General features: G+C 39.1%; 1 protein-coding gene and 1 long non-coding RNA gene across 3 annotated transcripts in view; one reads left to right on the forward strand and one right to left on the reverse strand.

The window, feature by feature from the left end:
- The window catches only part of LOC140511218 (uncharacterized), a 55,203-nt gene that overhangs the window by 23,939 nt on the left and 12,394 nt on the right, over positions 1 to 18,870 (forward strand). The gene's annotated exons all lie outside the window — the stretch shown is intronic.
- The window catches only part of TEX29 (testis expressed 29), a 32,303-nt gene that overhangs the window by 955 nt on the left and 12,478 nt on the right, over positions 1 to 18,870 (reverse strand). The window contains exons 3-6 of one of the 2 annotated variants that reach the window (XM_072620242.1): positions 18,229 to 18,339; positions 6,771 to 6,840; positions 4,599 to 4,714; positions 4,166 to 4,225 (exon numbers count right to left, since the gene is read on the reverse strand). In XM_072620242.1, coding sequence (XP_072476343.1) covers positions 4,166 to 4,225; positions 4,599 to 4,714; positions 6,771 to 6,840; positions 18,229 to 18,339 — 357 coding nt within the window. The remainder of the gene's footprint in view (positions 1 to 4,165; positions 4,226 to 4,598; positions 4,715 to 6,770; positions 6,841 to 18,228; positions 18,340 to 18,870) is intronic. The other variant, XM_072620243.1, reaches the window with a different exon arrangement.

Genomic DNA, 18,870 nt, shown 5'->3' on the forward strand with positions numbered 1-18,870 from the left:
ATACTGTCACCTTCACAGGCATGGCTGATACTGAGAAAAGGCACCACAGGTCTAGGCAGACCAACTCAATTGTTTGTTACCCCAGACTGGCACAATAAAACATCAAGGTTATGGAATAATAATAATAAATCACTTTAAATTATTCAAGGTACTTTGAATATCTCATTTGTTCTCAAAACGATCCTTGGGGAGAAAGGGAAACCATTTGCATGACCCTTATTATGTGCCAGGAACTGTACTAAGCATTTTACAAATATCACCTCCTCTGATCCTCACAACAACCCTGTGAGGTAGATGTTGTTGTTATCCTCATCTTAGAGTTGAGTAAACCGAGGCAAATAGAGGGTAACTGCCCTGTGCAGGGTTATACAGCTAGTGAATGTCTGTGGCCAGATTTGAAATCCAGTCTTCCTAACTTCAGACAGCACTCTATCCACTGAGCAACCTAGCTGCCTCTAGAAGTGAACACTGTAATTAGAATGCCCTTTTTATAAAGGAGGAAATGATAGTTAGAGAATTTAAGTATTTTGCCCAGGATCATTTACTGTTAACAGTAGGATTTGAACCTAGACTTTCTTGGATCCAGTTCCAGTACTCTGTCTACTAGTCAATAATAACGCCTTTGGTTAAGACACCATAATTATATTGGAAATGCTTCTGACCCTTTGTATCCTTAGAGGGTCACATTTCCTTAACTGGCACAGAGTTATTTGATGGGAATCAAGATCTGCAAGTGAAGAAGTTTGCATTTTGTAATTGACTGGGGATGGAAAAAAAGGAGGTATCATAAAAGGGGGTCTTCATCAGAAGGGGCAGACTAGAAAAGCTGCAGAACCCACCCAGTCAAGGCTATCTGAAGGATGGAAGCTGCCTGGCTGAGGGCTTGGCTGTGGAAGCAACCCCAGTGGTTTCAGTAAGCTAGAGGTTGGGTCCTGTGGGTCCTCAGACTCTAGAGTTCCTGAAGAATCTTGACCTTTGGGGCAGCAGCGATGGTGAAAAGCAGCTAAAAGACTATTTTGGAAGAGCAGCAAGAAAAATGCTAAGGTGTGTAGCTACATTAGAAATCAGACCAATCCTAGCAGAAAAGCAGAGTAACTAAAAAAAAACTGAACTTCTAAAGACTTTTTCAGCTGTAAATAAGATTCTAAAAATTATAAGAGTTAAGGGGGAATGAGGGGAGAGAAGGGTGTCACATGAAGTACAAATGAACACTAAAGCAGCAGATTTTCCCTCATCCTCAAACATGAAGAAAAAAGAGAGGACATCAATCTATCTGAGCACCCCAGTGAAAGCCTCACTTGATTAAAGTCTACCATAACCAGCATATTTTACTGGCAGGGAAGAGGAGGACCTCTTCTAGACAGGGACACAAGCAGAGCAAACTGTTCTAAGAAAAAAGGTACACCACTGAGGAATCCAGCTGTGTGTACATCCAGTGTATTCTAGGAAACACAGAGTGCTTACCAATTCCAAATCCTCCTACTAGTTACTGAATAAGATGTCTCTAGTTTTCACTAGACAAAATGCTTTCAGTGGGTGCAGAGTTATAACCAATCATTTCATTTGATGCATGTTTGGACAACAGAGCTGTTTTGGTTCACAGTGATAAATGGGATAGCGGATGGACGTGAGGATGTTAGGACAAGGTCTGCAGGGCACCGTTTATAAGAAGTAAGTGGGGTACCAGTGGTTAAGGACACTGGAAATCCCAGAGGCAAGAGCAAATTAGGAAGTGGAAATAGAGAAGGAGGAGACAAGGTGAAAGGTAATGAACGTCCATAGAGTGCAGAGATTCCTATCAGTGGATAGGAATCCACTATGCCTTCTCCAACCTTAACTTATAATCATAGAGAGCTTCCTCCTCCCTCTCCTGCATCCTGGCAGATCTATCAGGCCAGGAGCTTGGTTCAAACTAGGTAATTTTAGAAGTTGTATACTGCTGATCCATTGATAATGGTTAAGTCAAGGTCCAGAGTCAAAAACAGCACATAGGGTGACTAGGTTGTGTGGCCAGCATCTCCTCTAGAAAATGCCATGAACGATAATTCCCTACTACAGCAACCTCAGGAAAAGAGAGGTTTTATGCTAAGCCACAGAACTATAATTTTCTCTCCAAACAGAGGAGAACAGTAGAGAACTCTTTGGCTACCATACCATGTCTGGTACTATTGCCATTACTCTCTTTTGCTATTAAAATATTTTTTTTCTTACCACAAGAGGCCAACAGCCAGAGGAAGGAAAGCATTTCTAGTAGGTAGGGATAGAGATAATGAATCCAGAAGTAATAGTTAAGATGAAATTTCCCAATCATCACAAGAAACCAACCCCACATGTTTAGCCAGCTTGTGCGATAATGACAAAAACGTAAACTCAAATGAGATAATAACATAAAGGGATTTGCAAACCTTAATGTTTTAAATAAATGTCAGCCATCATTATTATTATTCCTAAGATATATGAATAGAAAAGAATAATATGTCAGATGAAATACATAAATGTAATACACTTATAAGGAAATATACTCTCCTACAAAGACATCATTAGTGAAAATTGTCAAAATTTATTTCTTGCAAGTATTGAGTGTGCATCAAACACAAACATCCCTGAATTCCAGTTAAACTCAATGTCCCTCAAAAGTATAATTCAATATTTTGCTAATAGAAGAATAGTTTTACTGTAGAGTTCAGGTCTTTGTCAATGAAGCTTTCTTTTGAATTTAAGCTACAGATAATAACATGTCGTTTGTGAATTTTCATCCTCATTTAAAAAGATGTCAAGGAAGAAAGATAAAGGGTTTATCCTCCTCATGTTATTTGACCCTTCAAAAAGGTCACTGGAATTAAAGTTTAGGCAGAACAAAAGGTCCTTTCAAGGCCTTCAAAGAGTTCTTAAACAGGTATGGAAACCCCTTTTACTCAAAGTCAAAGTATTTAATTACTCCACACCACTCCCATTGTAATAAATTCAGTGGTAGTTATCTTAATTCCTCTTTAAGACTTTCTTAAAACCAAGGGCAGTTTTGTAGTAGGAAGCAGTAACATTACAGTCAATTTCTGTTTAAAGGGAGAGGGGGGAGGGAGGAATTATGCAATTATGCATATAAATATTAAGTCCTAGGAAGCTCCATCTCATCATCATATTGGGTTTTATAGCAAAGGAAGAGAAGTTGAGAATGAAATTTACCATTCTATAGCACTAGACCTTCCACTTTAGAAAAGAATGAGAGACAGAGAGAGAGAGAGACAAAAACAGAGAGAAAGAGAGCAAACAGACCATTGTTCAAATTTATAAACAGAATTATTATATTTGTCTAAAATCCAGTCTTATCTGTTGGTTTATTTTTCTACCTACTATTTCATTCCTGATCAAATCCATGAAGTCTATAACTTGCAGAGAATATTGCAAAGGGGATTAATGCATTGGGGAAGGACTTGAGCTCTGTGGCCAATAAAGGTCTTTTAATCCCTGAAATTCTAGGCTTCTATAATATATATACAGTGGGATTTAATGAGACATAGAAAAAAAGGACATCAGGCTGGGAGAGAAACAGCACAGTTACTATGCATAGGAGACACTAGGCCCCTCCTGGCTTCAGAGTGATTATCAATAGTAACTGTTGCTGGTTCCCACCCAGACTGTTGGCCTTTTTTTTTTTTTCTATGTCTCATTAAACAGGCCATGTCCTGGCTACTTCTTAAAGAGGCCTATTCACTGAATGGGCATTACCTCACCCTAATTGAGCTCCTGAATAGAACTTGGCCTAAAGGGCCCAAGGTCTCCCAGTGCATCCTGGGCTTTCTCCAGTCATCCTGATGAACATCTGGTCACTGGATCCAGATGACTCTGGAGGAGAAAGTGAGGCTGCTGACCTTGCACAGCCCTCACTCAAAGTCCAGTGCAAGTCATATCATCATCTCTCTGAGGGCATGGTCTTCTTCGGAAACAAAGGATGAATACACACACACACCTTCACTCAAAACAAAGTCCAGTGCAAGTCATATCATCATCTCTCTGAGGGCATGGTCTTCTTCGGAAACAAAGGATGAATACACACACACCTTCACTCAAAACAAAGTCAAGTGCAAGTCATATCATCACTTCTCTGATGGCATGGTTTTTGTCAGCAACAAAGGACAAACACAACAATAACAGCTAGATTTAGTACCTTCATCTTCAGACATCTCTTGATTTGGTTTCTCACTGCCAGCCATCAACTTTTTCTTCTCTTGGTTCAATTAGACATGTATATCAGTTGGCACCAAAAAGGTTTTTACAGCAAGGAAATAGAAGGAAGTAAAAGTTGAGAGCTGCACTTACATTTTAAAATAATAGTCTATGCATTTTAGAAGAGAGAGAGGGATCAATTAGGTAGGCCAAATTAAAAAACAGGATCATCGTATTTGTTTAAAAAACAGTATATCTACTGGACTGTTCTCTCATCTATTTCATTTCTGATCAGAACCATGGAGTCTACCACCCGTAGGCGGTATTGTGATGGCGATTCATGCTTTGGGAAAGCCTTTGAATCAGATGACCTATAAGGACCTTTCAGAACTGAGATTCTCAAACTCTGATTTCTATGCATAATAACTTAGTACCTTCGTCATCAGGTATCTCAGAATTCACTCCGGTACGCTCAGGCCTCAGTTTGCTCTTCTTTTGAGGTGATCCATACAGCTTTTGAGTTGTTTTTTTATTTCTGTCCTGTACAACTCTGATAAAAATAGTATTTTGAATTTCAATCAAAGAAATCAGAAACTCAGTGAGTTACCAATCTATCCCCTCATTTAACCATGGAATAGTGAGACATTAACTCTATAACTTAGAATTTTCTTTTTTTTTTTTAACATCAATAAATAAATGACCTTTCTTTTCCTCATAATTTAAAAATCATCAGAGTAATAGCAGCAGCATGGCATGAGATTGAGATTCTGGTCACCAGATTGGGAGTCAAAAGAACTGAATTCCAGTTTCAATTCTGCTGACAAATTTTATTCCATTAAATTCAATAAATGATCAAACAACACACATATACCCCAAATATTAAGTGCTAGAATATTAAATATTAAATTATATTAATTATTATATTAATATTAAATATTAGCAGTAGCCAGGCACCGCTGCTAGAATATAAAAACATTAACAAAACAGTCCCTGAGCTCAAAGAGCTTATATTCTCTAGAAGGTAACATGCATATATTAAATGCCTAGTTTCTACTTAACATAGTTCTAGGGGCTGGGGAAACAAAGATAAAAATGAAAACAGCCCTTGCCTTCAAGGAGCTTGTATGTCACAAAATTATATAAGTCACAAAACATTCCTAGACCTCCATTTATTAATCTATTAAAGGAGATTGAGCTTTTAAAGGTTCAGTACAGTTCTAAAACACTATGACAACTAACTACGACTTCAGCAGAGTTCAGAACAGTTAAACAGTAGAAATCTCGGAAGAACAAGATTGCATACTGCTCGCCTTTTGGGGTTTTAGGCTTGTCATATTTCCTTTACTGTATTTCTCCTTTTACGCTAGAACAGAATACTAGGAAAATGCAAGGGCCAGGGCTAGTAGACAAGTTAGCTGAAATTACTTATGCTAACAGGGTTTGGAATCATAGCACTACATAGACTTGGAGTCCAATCCACAGAATCTATTTAAATCCAATCTTCTAATCCTCTCATTCTATCAACATTGAAAATGAGGAGATTAAGATAATCCTCATTAATGGCAGAACTGAGGCTGGAACTCAAATGCCCTTACAACCCAGTTTTCTTTTCACCATACTACCTTGCCTCTGATATCACTAAGGACAAAGTGCTTAGGAGTCATGACAAGACAAGTTGTCAAGAACTGACCAATCATTTGGACATAGGTGTGCAGTCAGATCAAAATCTCTTGGATGCAGCCCATCCAAGAGATCCACACCTGGCCAAAAAGCCTTCAACTACTCTAAGTAACAAAATATCCTCCCTGAATGTCATATGGCACATGATAAACAACATGTCTTGCAAATAGAAAGTGTTTAATCAATACTTATTGCCTCAATAAGTAGTTCTTGGGTAAGAGGTTTTAGTGGGGGCCAAGAGAGAACACTGACTGGTCAGATTTGGTAGTTTTCCTCCATTTTGGTCCAGCACTTCTCTGGGTCCAAAATTCTACAATTCATGAGTGAATATTCTGAAGCACCCATTAACATCATTCAGTCTTTCTCTTTTCTTGCCACTCTCCTATCCTCAGTGCCATCCTGTTCCATCTGACAAGTAGGTTCACCAATGGAGGAAACAAGCTTTTCTACTGCTGGAATGAGATTTGAAGGAGAAAGAGGAGAGGTAGTAGACCAAAGGCAAGACCAGGAAGCCAGATACAGGAGACAACTGTGTGACAAGATGGAGCATTAGGCCTTCAACAGGGTTGAGACTTGAAAGTCAAATGCTCAGTTGATTACAACAGACTATCAGCAGAGCTGGAACAATGGATGTGAACTGGGGTCTTGAGGAGAACAAGCGTGGATAACGGCCTGAACAATGGCAAAAATTCTGCAAAAGTCTAAGAAAGGCAATTGAGACAGGGATTGGAGTGCTGGACTCTTCCTTTCACATTCTGAGACCCAAAGTAATATGGGGAGGAGCAGGTATGCCAGGAGAAGGAACAGGGTAACAGAAGCTACGGGAGATCATACAGTCATTGAGTCAGAGGGAGAAAGCCCCAATTACTTCATTGTACTCCAAGTCCTAAATATAACTTTGAAAAATGCTTTGAAAATAAACTGACCTGTAAATTACAAAGATAATGAAGACTCCCAGGATGATAATTATCAAGGCGGTAAATCCTTTAACATAAGCTGGAAAATAATTTCAATTTATCACCATCCAAAATTGGAAAATCAATCTTCGAACAGAACAGGGTATCCCTAGCATCTCCCATTTTCATTCCAATTCCCACCATATTTTCTATCATGCTGCTCTTTTGGTTCTCATCTATCTAGGTAGCATAGAAATACAGCCTTGAACTTAGAGATAGGAAAACCTGAGTTCAAATTCTGATTCAGATACTTATTAGCTATGTGGCTATGAGGCAAGTAAATTAACCACTCAGACTGTTTCCCTATCTGTAGAATGGGGATAATAGCCCCTCCCTCACAGGGTAGCCTCAAATGAGATCACTTAGAACTAATGCATAGCAATTGATAAACCTCAAATTCTATGTAAATTCTGATTATTGTTATTATCAAGCTAACTTTTACCCTCTTGATTAAATATCTTTGGAAAACTTACTTTTTCTCTATTGACCTTCAGTAACAATCCATAACTTTAAGTCAAATAAGGATGAAAGAACAACTGAGGGCCTTAGCCAGAGGTGGCCTAGAGTGCATTTAATGACCCCTCCATTGACCTTATCTGCATAATAAAACATTCTATTTACCAAACTGTAGCAGACCAAAGCCCATAAGGCCATCAAGTAGTCCAGGCTTCTCCCACAATTGGCTTGGCCATTAAGAAAGGTGTTATTATATTAACATAAGTTTTGTGTAAGAATGACAAGAACTGGGGGAGGTGAGGGGGGCCCCCCACCTGCCCCAATACCGAATACTTTAAGAAAGTTATGAGCTGGATGTTGTTCCTGTGCTTCTAAAAGTCCCTATTAACCATGATCCTAGAGAGAAGACTCAGTTTGTAAAATGCCCATTGGCCAAAGTGGCTAAGTAAATTTCTCTTCAAAAGTGTGCATTGTAATGTAATAGCATCTTCTGTGTCTATGACATGTGCCAGCCACTGCAAGATGGCCCATTTGCCCAGAATCCAAGATGATTCACAGGCATAAGGAATATTCATTTTCCCCTGGGAGCCAATTTTTGACTCAAACACTACATGTTAATATTGCCATAGCAGTTAATATTGCTTTGAACAGTTCAACGAGTTCTAGAAATCAACTAAAGCACCAGAGAGAATAGTACCCAGTAAATGGAAAGTATCACCATAAACTTCATTATGGAAAGGAAGTGGCTTGGGTTTCAAGCATCTGCTGCTTTCCAAATATTGAAAAATGTTTTAGCTAAAGAAAAAAATAGAAAAATTCCAAAGACCAGAGTGTTTTGATCCCAAAATAACATCACATAGTACCCTAGTTAACTCGAATTTCTACTTTGGAGAAAGTCCCATTAATGGCATTTTGGAGCACATCAATTAACAATACAAACGCAAAAAGCTTCTTTTAATTCTTCAGTCCCTTGTCCCTTGTGATTTCACATTAAAGCTGTGTATTACTTATATGGGAATGAAAGAATAGGTTTTATCTAGAATAAGCTGCCAATTCACGTTCAGTCTGATGGGTGGGCCTATCTATAAAACCTAGAAAGAACACCTATTTAACATGCTCTCATTCACGTAGCAGCATGGTACTGATGAGGTTCAGACTCTGGGAACTTCCTTGAACTCCCCTGGAATTTCCTCACTTAACCTGGCTTTTCATACTCAAATTGAGCTCTCTGTTTCTCCTCACAGAATCTGACCTTTCATACTCAAATTGATCTCTTCTTGTATCTCCTCACAGAATCTGGCCTTTCATACACAGATCTGTGATCATTGTCTGTTACCCCTTGATTGCCCTACCTGCTTCCCACCCAAACCCTCCATTGTCTATCTCCTGATAGCCTCCAGGTGTTTCCAGTCTTTGACCCTCCTTGGACTTCTCCTCAGGACCCTTTCTAAACCCCTCCTCCCATCACCCTGGACTACCAGCCCCCCCCCCCCCCCCCCGCCCCCGCCATCCCTCCTATACTCTTCTGTATTTAAGTTCCATCTTGCCTCCATGAAGGGGCTCAGATGCAATCCAGCTCAGACTCTGTCTAGCTGGGATTGTGTCTGGCCAGCTTGTGAATACAAGCATTACAAAAGCTTAGGCTCATTAAGAGGCAACCCAATTAGGCGAATCCTTAATAAACTTTGTTTTCTTTGGCTTTAAGAAGGCTTGAGTCGAATTCATTTGAGCACGACCCGGACCGTCGGTATTTTGGGGTTCCCCTCACCATTAACCTCATCAGTACAATTTCAATGGTGAAACAACTGAATTTGGATTGGAGGACCTAGGTTCAAATCTCAGCTCTGGTGCTTACTAGCCATGTGATCTGGATAAGTCATTTAATTCCCATATTCCTTCTCTAGGTCTTAAGTCTCATCGTCTGTAAAATGAAGGGTTCATAGACATACATCATAAACAACTTGGTGGAGCAAAGAAGAAAATACCTCTCTGATCTCTATCTAGAAGAATTAATGATAAACAAGAGACAGAGAGGATGATGGAAAATAAAATGGACTATTTTGATTACACAAAATTGAAAAGGTTTTGTACAAACTAAATCAATGAGATTGGAATTATAAGCGAAACAGTTAACTGAGCAAGTTTATGTGATAAAAGTTTTATACGCATATACAAATATAAAAAATGAGTCATTCCTTAACAGATACATGGTAAAAGGATTTGATCTAGCATTTATCAAAGGAAGAAATTCAAGTAATAAAAACAAAGTTTCATAAATGCAAACTAATACAGTTATGAGGTTCTACCTTACCCCCGTCAGATTGGCAAAGATGTAAAAAAATAAAATAATTGTTGGAGGAGCTATGGGAAAACAGGCACACTGGTACACTGTTGTTTGTGAAGCTTTAAATTGGTCCAGACATTCTGGAAAGGAATTTGGATATACACCCAAAACTAAACTTACAAACCTTTGCATTAGGAATATCACTACTAAGTCTATATCCCCAAAGAGATAAAAGAAAGAGGTAAAAATATTTACATCCATCCTTTTGTTGTAGACAAGAACTGGAAGCAAAGAGGGTGCCCATCAATTAAAGAGTGGCTGAAGGAGTTATGGTATATGAATGTGTAATGCCCCCTTAGGGTTTACTCACCCAGGTCACTTCTGTCTCCCACAAAGGGAGCTGTTACTACAAAATTCAAAATTCTGGGAGTAATTCTGTGTTTGAGTATCCTCCTACTAGTTTACAATCCCCTATTGGTATACTTCTCTTAGTAATTAGCTAGTCAACTCAATTAGAGGGGCAGCTAGGTAGCACAGTGGATAGAGTGTAGGACTTGGAATAAGAAACACATCTCCCCAAGTTCAAATCTGGCCTCTGACTAGCTTTGTGACCCTGGCAAGGCACTTAACTCTTTTTGCCTCAGTTTCTTCATCTGTAAAATGTGCTGGAGAAGGAAATGGCAAACTATACTAGTATCTTTGCCAAGAAAACCCCAAATGGGTCATGGAGAGTAGAACATGACTGGAACACCAACACCACAATTTCTAAAGTGGGGAATGTCTATTTTGCAGCTCAAGTTTTTTTTTTCTCTTACCCTTCAATGTTTTCATGTTTTAGTCTTTGCAGACCTTCGTCTTTTGCTGAAGTTTCACTGGGGCTTCCATCTTAACTGAAAATTAAATAACAGGCAGAAGGAATGTCTAACCCTAAGTCAGATAAAGCCTTGGGACAGAAACAAAGTGCAGGAGATAGATAGATAGATGATAGATAGATAGACAGACAGACAGACAGACAGATGATAGATAGATAGATAGATAGATAGATAGATAGATAGATAGATAGATAGATAGATGATAGGCATATAAATAATAAACAAAAAGTAAACACTGCCCATCAGGACTACTTAGTTGACTGGTTCTTTTGTGTTCTAAAGAGCCTTGCCCCTGAGGTGAGAACCCCTTCAGGGGAGTAAGAAGGCAGATATTGTGTTTTTTTTCTCAGTCTTAGAGAATGTAAGACTCTATTATGTTTAATTTTTTAAAAAGTAGTTGATTCAATAATAATAATAGCTAGTATTTAGGCAGTGCTTTAACATTTACAAAATGGTTCAGAAACATCCTATTTTATCCTCACAACCCTGAGGGGAGGAGGGTGTTATTATTATCTTCATTTCACAGCTAATAAAACTGAGGCAGAGTAAGGTTAAGTAACTTGCCCAAGTTCACATAGCTATTAAGTGTCCAGATCAGGATTTGAACTTAGGTCTCCCTAATTCTAGATCAACATTCTATCCACCATGCTACCTAAGTACTTGTAGAAAAAAAAATGTGAACTTCAAGGTTCTCCTTCAATGAGGTATCTCTCAAACATATGTAAAAATTACATACAGTCATGTGGAAGCTACACAGCAGAGATATCTATGTTCATTGACCTTCTAATCATTACTGTCATTATCATTTGAGGTATACTTCTGAGAGACATATGCACAGCAAGGGAATTTGCCTCTTATAAAGTACATCCAAAATATAGTCTAAGTTGAGGAAGGATTCCCTATGACTGGTGATGGCCTCCAGACGCTCCTATATGATACAGTGGTGGTAGTGTTGAAAGTTATGTTGATACATAATCTTACAAAAATGAATGCTGAAAACTATCTTTACATATAATTGGAAAAAATAAAATACTGTTAAGTGCAAAAAAAAATCCACCCGCTTACATTCTTTTTTTTTTTTTATTTAGCTTTTAACATTCATTTTCACAAAATTTTGGGTTACAAATTTTCTCCCCTTTTCTCCCCTCCCCCCCCAAACGCCAAGCATTCTAATTGCCCCTATGACCAATCTGCTCTCTCTTCTATCATCCTTCTCTGCCCTTGTCTCTGTCTTCTCTTTTGTCCTGTAGGGCCAGATAGCTTTCTATACCCCTTTACCTGTATTTCTTATTTCCTAGTGGTAAGAACATTACAGTTGATCCTAACACTTTGAGTTCCAACTTCTTTAGCTCCCTCCCTCTCCACCCCTTCCCTTTGGAAGGCAAGCAATTCAATATAGGCCAAATCTGTGTAGTTTTGCAAATGACTTCCATAATAGTTGTGTTGTATAGGACTAACTATATTTCCCTCCATCCTATCCTGTCCCCCATTACTTCTATTCTCTTTTGATCCTATCCCTCCCCATGAGTGTTGACCTCAAATTGCACTCTCCTCCCCATGCCCTCCCTTCTATCATCCTCCCCCACTCTGCTTATCCCCTTATCCTCCACTTTCCTGTATTGTAAGATAGGTTTTCATACCAAAATGAGTAGGCATTTTATTCTTTCCTTTAGTGGAATGTGATGAGAGTAGACTTCATGTTTTTCTCTCACCTCTCCTCTTTATCCCTCCACTAATGAGTCTTTTGCTTGCCTCTTTTATGAGAGATAATTTGCCCCATTCAATTCTCCCTTTCTCCTCCCAATATCTTTCTCTCTCACTGCTTGATTTCGTTTTTTTTAAAGATATGATCCCATCCTCTTCAATTCACTCTGTGCACTCTGTCTCTATGTGTGTGTGCGTGTGTGCATGTGTGTGTGTGTAATCCCATCCAGTACCCAGATACTGAAATGTTTCAAGAGTTACAAATATTGTCTTTCCATGTAGGAATGTAAACAGTTCAACTTTAGTAAGTCCCTTATGACTTCTCTTTGCTGTTCACCTTTTCATGGTTCTCTTCATTCTTGTGTTTGGAAGTCAAATTTTCTTTTCAGCTCTGGTCTTTTCATCAAGAATGCTTGAAAATCCTCTATTTCATTGAAAGACCAATTTTTCTCCTGATGTATTATACTCAGTTTTGCTGGGTAGGTGATTCTTGGTTTTAGTCCTAGTTCCTTTGACTTCTGGAATATCCTATTCCATGCCCTTCGATCCCTTAATGTAGAAGCTGCTAGATCTTGTGTTATCCTGATTGTATTTCCACAATACTTGAATTGTTTCTTTCTAGCTGCTTGCAATATTTTCTCTTTCACCTGGGAGTTCTGGAATTTGGCCACAATGTTCCTAGGAGTTTCTCTTTTTGGATCTCTTTCATGCGGTGTTCTGTGGATTCCTTGAATATTTATTTTGCCCTCTGGTTCTAGAATCTCAGGGCAGTTTTCATTGATAATTTCATGAAAGATGATGTCTAGGCTCTTCTTTTGATCATGGCTTTCAGGTAGTCCCATAATTTTTAAATTGTCTCTCCTGGATCTATTTTCAAGGTCAGTTGTTTTTCCAATGAGATATTTCACATTATCTTCCATTTTTCCATTCCTCTGGCTTTGTTCTGTGATTTCTTGCTTTCTCATAAAGTCCTTAGCCTCCATCTGTGCCATTCTAATTTTGAAAGAACTATTTTCTTCAGTGAGCTTTTGAATCTCCTTTTCCATTTGGCTAATTCTGCTTTTGAAAGCATTCTTCTCCTCATTGGCTTTTTGAACCTCTTTTGCCAATTGAGTTAGGCTAGTTTTCAAGGTGTTATTTTCTTCAACATTTTTTTGGGTCTCCTTTAGCAGGGAGCTGATTTGCTGTTCATGCTTTGACTTCATGTCTCTCATTTCTCTTCCCAGGTTTTCCTCCACCTCTCTAACTTGATTTTCAAAATTCTTTTTGAGCTCTTCCATGGCCTGAGCCCATTGAGTGGGCTGGGACACAGAAGCCTTGATTTCTGTGTCTTTGCCTGATGGTAAGCATTGTTCTTCCTCATCAGAAAGGAAGGGAGGAAATGCCTGTTCACCAAGAAAGTAACCTTCTATAGTCTTATTTCTTTTCCCTTTTCTGGGCATTTTCCCAGCCAGTGACTTGACTTCTGAATATTTTCCTCACACCCACCTCACCTCCTGATCCTCCCAGCCAGTGTTTGGGGTCTGAGATTCAAATGCTGCTTCCAGCCTCAGGGCTTTGGGCGGGGGCAGGGCTGCTATTCAGTGTGAGATTAAATTCAGATGCTCAGGTGAGGGCAGGGCTGCCTCTCAGGCTCAGTTCCCTCAGGGAGTTTATGCACAGACCTTCAACAATGGATCCAGGCTCCTGCCTGCTTGGAGAGCCCTGGTCTGCCGCTGCCCCTCAGCTTCTGTCTCCCGAGGGGGCCCGAGCCATGGGGGCACCCCACTCCCCCCTCGACCCGCCAAGGGGACTCTCTCACCGACCCCCGTCACCTGTGGGTGGAGGTACTTGTGCGGCCGCTGGAGATCCCGTCCCTGAAGCCCGCTCGGATCTGTTCCTCTCGGTGCCGCGGCCACGGCAGGGCTGTACTCAGCTCCCAGTCCCGGCGCCCAGTCCGCAGCACGAAGGACCTTTTACGAGAGGTTTGCAGGTCTCTCCGGAGCAGAAATCTCCCTCGCTCCAATGTTCTGTGGCCTCTGGGTGCAGAATTCGCCGTGAGTTACTTCTTTGTAGTTGTTCTATGGGTTGTGGGTTCGGAGCTATGTGTATGTGCGTCTTTCTACTACGCCATCTTGGCTCCGCCCCCCCCTCCCCCCCCCCCCCCCCCCCCGCTTACATTCTAATAAGAAAAGATAACACACAAAGCTGAGGAGGGTGAGGAGGAGAAGAACAGCTGACATTTATATAGAGTTTACTATGCGCCAGGAATTTTGCTCTTTTTAAAAAATATTTGTTTAATTTTTATAATACTTTACAATAATTATCTCATTAGATCCTCCCAACAACTCTGAAAAGGTAGGTGCTATCATTATCCCCATTTTAGAGATGAGAGGTAAACACAGTTTGAGTGACTTGCCTAGAGTCACATAGCTAGTAAGTGTCTGAGGTCAGATCTGAACACAGATCTACCTAAATTCAGGCCTGGTACTACATTCACTATGCCAGTAAATATTTAACAGGCCTATTCAATGAGTGGGTGTTATCTCACCCTAAGTGAGCACCTGCATAGACCTTGGCCTAAAGGGGCCAAATTCTCCCAGTGCATCCTGAGTCATCCTGATGAATATCTGGTCCCTGGATTCAGATGGCTCAGGAGAAGTGAGGCTGGTGACCTGCACAACCCTCCCTCACTCAAAGCAAAGTCAAGTGCAACAACCAGCTCTTTGAAAATGTGTGACACTTTTAAATTTTAATCTCTCAATCACTGTGCTTATCTAAGTAATCAAGATTACTATTCTCCTGTTGTCCCCTCCTCTCCCCACCAACCTCAATCTGCATTCCTAGCACATCCCTTAGCAGCTAAACCACTTTGCTTAGGTGAGGTGCCTTGGCCAATGAAAAATCTTGCTATCTTCCTAAGTATGATATAAGGCAGAATATGACTGGGGCCAAAGACAGACCAAGACAAGATGTTCTAGAATCATTTGAGGAGAAAGATATGAACATTTTCAGTTGGAGGGAGAATAGCTAGTAGGATGGTTCCCTCCAGGAACACCGAGCATATTATGAGGAGTGAAATTATATTAATCTGGAAAGGGAAGTTAGAGACAGATTGTGGAGGACTCTAAGCATTAATTTGAGAAATTTGTATTTTGTCCTATAGGCAATATGAACAACTCACAAGTTTTTGAGTAGAGAAGTTATATCACCTGATCTAAGTGCATTAGAAAAATTATTTTTGGTACAATGTGAGCCCTTAATGCTTACTTGTTAACTAATTAATTAACTGGACCAGGATATCTGGATTATTTCAGTAGCCTCATAATTAGTCTTCCCTCTTTCATATTCTACCCCTTCCAATCATACTGCATCCAGTTTCCAGATTAATGGTTATTCAAAGGTCTGACTGTCTCACTTCTCTGCATAAAATCCTTCAGTGGCATTCTGAGGCCTAAGAAATAAAATCCAAAGTCCATGGGCTTGTCAATGAAGCCCCTCCACAACCTCACACCATCCTACCCTTTCCAGGCTTATTTCACACTATTCCCACTGACACAGGTCAGGCAGAAAGCACGCTATATTCTGCCATCCTTTGTCTCTAACTCACTCTCTACCACCTCCATGTTCTTTCTCATGCCTTATGTCTTGAGCATCCCTATCCACTGAAATCCTACCCATCCTTTAAGACATAGCTCCCTAATGGAATTCCAAAGAGTTGGACACGACAAAAATGACTGAATGATAAGAGCGACGAGTTCTATAGTTTGCCCATCCAAACATAAATTGTAGTCTGGAAAAAAATTGCAGAAATTTTCATCCACTTGTTTTGTTCTCTTGAACATTTTTGAGTCATCATGGATATCATCCTGCAGGCTCTTCAATTATTGTAAGCTTCATGAGAGAAGAAATTATTCTGCCTATTTCCTCCAAAAGTTTGCTCAGTGTAATAAAGAAAATAGGAACTTATTAAATGTTTACAGAACTGAATTCATACATTGTTTTGATCTTTGCTGCCTGCATGTCTTCTACATACACATCCATAGCAGCTCCTGTCTTGTGAGGCTGTAGTGAGAATCACAAGTTTTTAGTATTGGAAGGGACTTTAGCAGCCATCTCTATATAATACAACCCTTTTCTGAAATGAATTCTCACTATCTCGTACTTTCCAAACAGCAGTCCTACCTCTGCATGAAGTCCTCAAGGAGGAGGAAGTCACTGCCACCCACACCAGTTCATTCCATATTTTAACAGCACAGCCCTTCTCCTTATGTTTGTCCTTCATTGCTGAAGAAAACTACACCATCAAAGCAATGGCATGACTTGCACTTGACTTTGTTTTGAGTGAGGGAGGGCTGTGCAAGGTCTGATTATTAAGGAAGGAGCATTTTCCATATATAATATGGAAAATATTTATTTGTTTATTTATTCCATACACTCATGGAAAATATATCTCTATCTTATATACCTTAGACACACACATTATACATGTGTACATATGTGTACACATATACATACATATGTGTATATATATGACATGTATGTGTGTGTAAGGTGGTGGTGGTGGTGTTCAATCATTTCAGTTTTGTCTGACTCTTCATGACCCCATCTAGGGTTCTCCTGGTAAAGATACTAGAGTGGTTTACAATTTCTTTCTCCAATTCTCATGTATGTGTATGCATGTACGTAAGCATTCATGTATATGTATGCTTAGATATGTACACATGTACATATATACACTATACACATACTCATATACATATATGTATAATATATACATATAACGTGCATGTTATAGATGTACACCCATACATGTGCATATATACCCATTTACATCTGTATATACATACATGAAGTATACATATATGTGTATATATTATATAGATACATTATGATGTATACATAAACACGTACATACACACATACATGCATACATGCGTGTGTGTGCGCATGTGTATTTTTCCTTCTTTGTATCTTTTCTTATTTCTGCCTTCTGGAATCAAACCAAACCACCCTAAAGCCTCTTCCGTGTGACAGCACTTTAAAGATTTAAACTTCACTGTCTCCCCTGACTTCCCAGTTCCTTCTACCTCTTCTCATGTGACACGAACTCAAGGCTTTTCATCTTGTTGACTTCTCTCCTTAGATGGCACTCATGTTTACCAGTGTCCTTCAGTTGTGACACCAAGAAGTAAAGATGGAATATGAGCAGAGCTGACTAGAGAGGGACTGTCTATCACCTCCTTATTTCTAGAAGCAAGACTCCATTACCTTTATTGGCTGCCATATCTCACTGATGACTTATATTAAACTTGAATGGCCCTAAAATTCCCAGATCTTTTTCTGACAATGTGCTAACTATCCTACTTCCATTTCGTACTGTGAAGTTGATTTATTAAACCAAAGTATAAGACTTTTATGTTTATTCCTATTGGATTTCACCTTGCTAGGTTCAAGTAAAATAAAATAAGATAATATAAGTGTAATATGGTAATTTTTAAACTTTAAAACCCTATATAAATATCATGTATTATTGTAATTATTAACTACACCTATATCTTTCTTAACAACATGCATTTCAGACAGTGACCTGCCTCTTTGGTTTTCTTGATATAGCCTCCAGCTGAACAGTTGAACAGTAATACAAAATTGAGGATTTGCATAAGATGAATGGCAGTGAGAAATTGTCATCATCAAAAAATTGTTTTTCTGAAATATTTCCTCAGATTAATCATCTCATTATTTTATGAGTCACCTACTTCCCTCATTCTCACTTAAACTGAGAGAATTCTCCAAAGCGAAAATTACTCTTGGTGTTACCCACTTAAAATTGTAATTTCAGAGGGAGTGGATAGAAGAAAGTTTCAAGCTACCTTCTCTGTCCGTCAGGCACACACAAACACCATTGTGGCAGACCATTTGAGGTTGAAGCAATCTAGATCCGAGCATTCTTTAAAGCTAACCAGGCTTTTAATGCACGGACCAGGCTGCATTTGCCAGGGAATGCTAAAAGGCTTCCAACTTTCTTCAACACAAGCACTTTCCTGGGCAATTAACAACCCCATCTGGATCTGAGCTGTTGCTTTTCTACTTATAGCCAACCAACTTTTAGGCCTCTAAATAAAATAGTTACCTGGAACAGCTTTTTCATAGCAGACTTCTTTAGAAAAGCAGCATCCCCGTTTCTTGCATTGGTCTCTTGAGACATTGTAGTCACATACGTCAAAAAGGGGAATGTCACATACTGCAACAAACATATAAATACATATTGTAATCACTGAAAACAAAGCCTTGAACTCCCATAGAAGCTTTGAATTTTATTCTGGAGGAAGCAGTTACTGGGAAGGTTGTGGGTTTCTGGGGGATTTTTTTTTGTTGTGTTAATTATGCATCATACAAATCTCACTTTGAAACCAAGATCTGGAATGAATTAAATTTCTGAAGAAAATAATGTCAAGTTAATTATACAGAATAATACACGGTCCTCTAATGATTAAGAAGATAATATATTTCAGTTAAAGAGTGTGCCAAGCATAGTACTCTACAAAGCAAAGTAGAAAACAAAGAACTAATACAATTAGATTGGGGAGTTCAAGTTGTAATGTATAATTAATTCAACATTTAAGCATACAGTAAGTTAAAATTATCAACATAGGCTGTGGATTATTTCAGGATTTTTAGGCCGTGTCAAAAGGACAGCAAGTTTTATTCCCATTTTGACAAGAAGGAAGAAAGATAATGAATGTGCAGAGCACTGTAGGAGAAGATTAATTAA

The sequence above is a fragment of the Notamacropus eugenii genome, chromosome 6 (assembly GCF_028372415.1).
Source record: "Notamacropus eugenii isolate mMacEug1 chromosome 6, mMacEug1.pri_v2, whole genome shotgun sequence".
Taxonomy (NCBI): Eukaryota; Metazoa; Chordata; class Mammalia; order Diprotodontia; family Macropodidae; genus Notamacropus; species Notamacropus eugenii.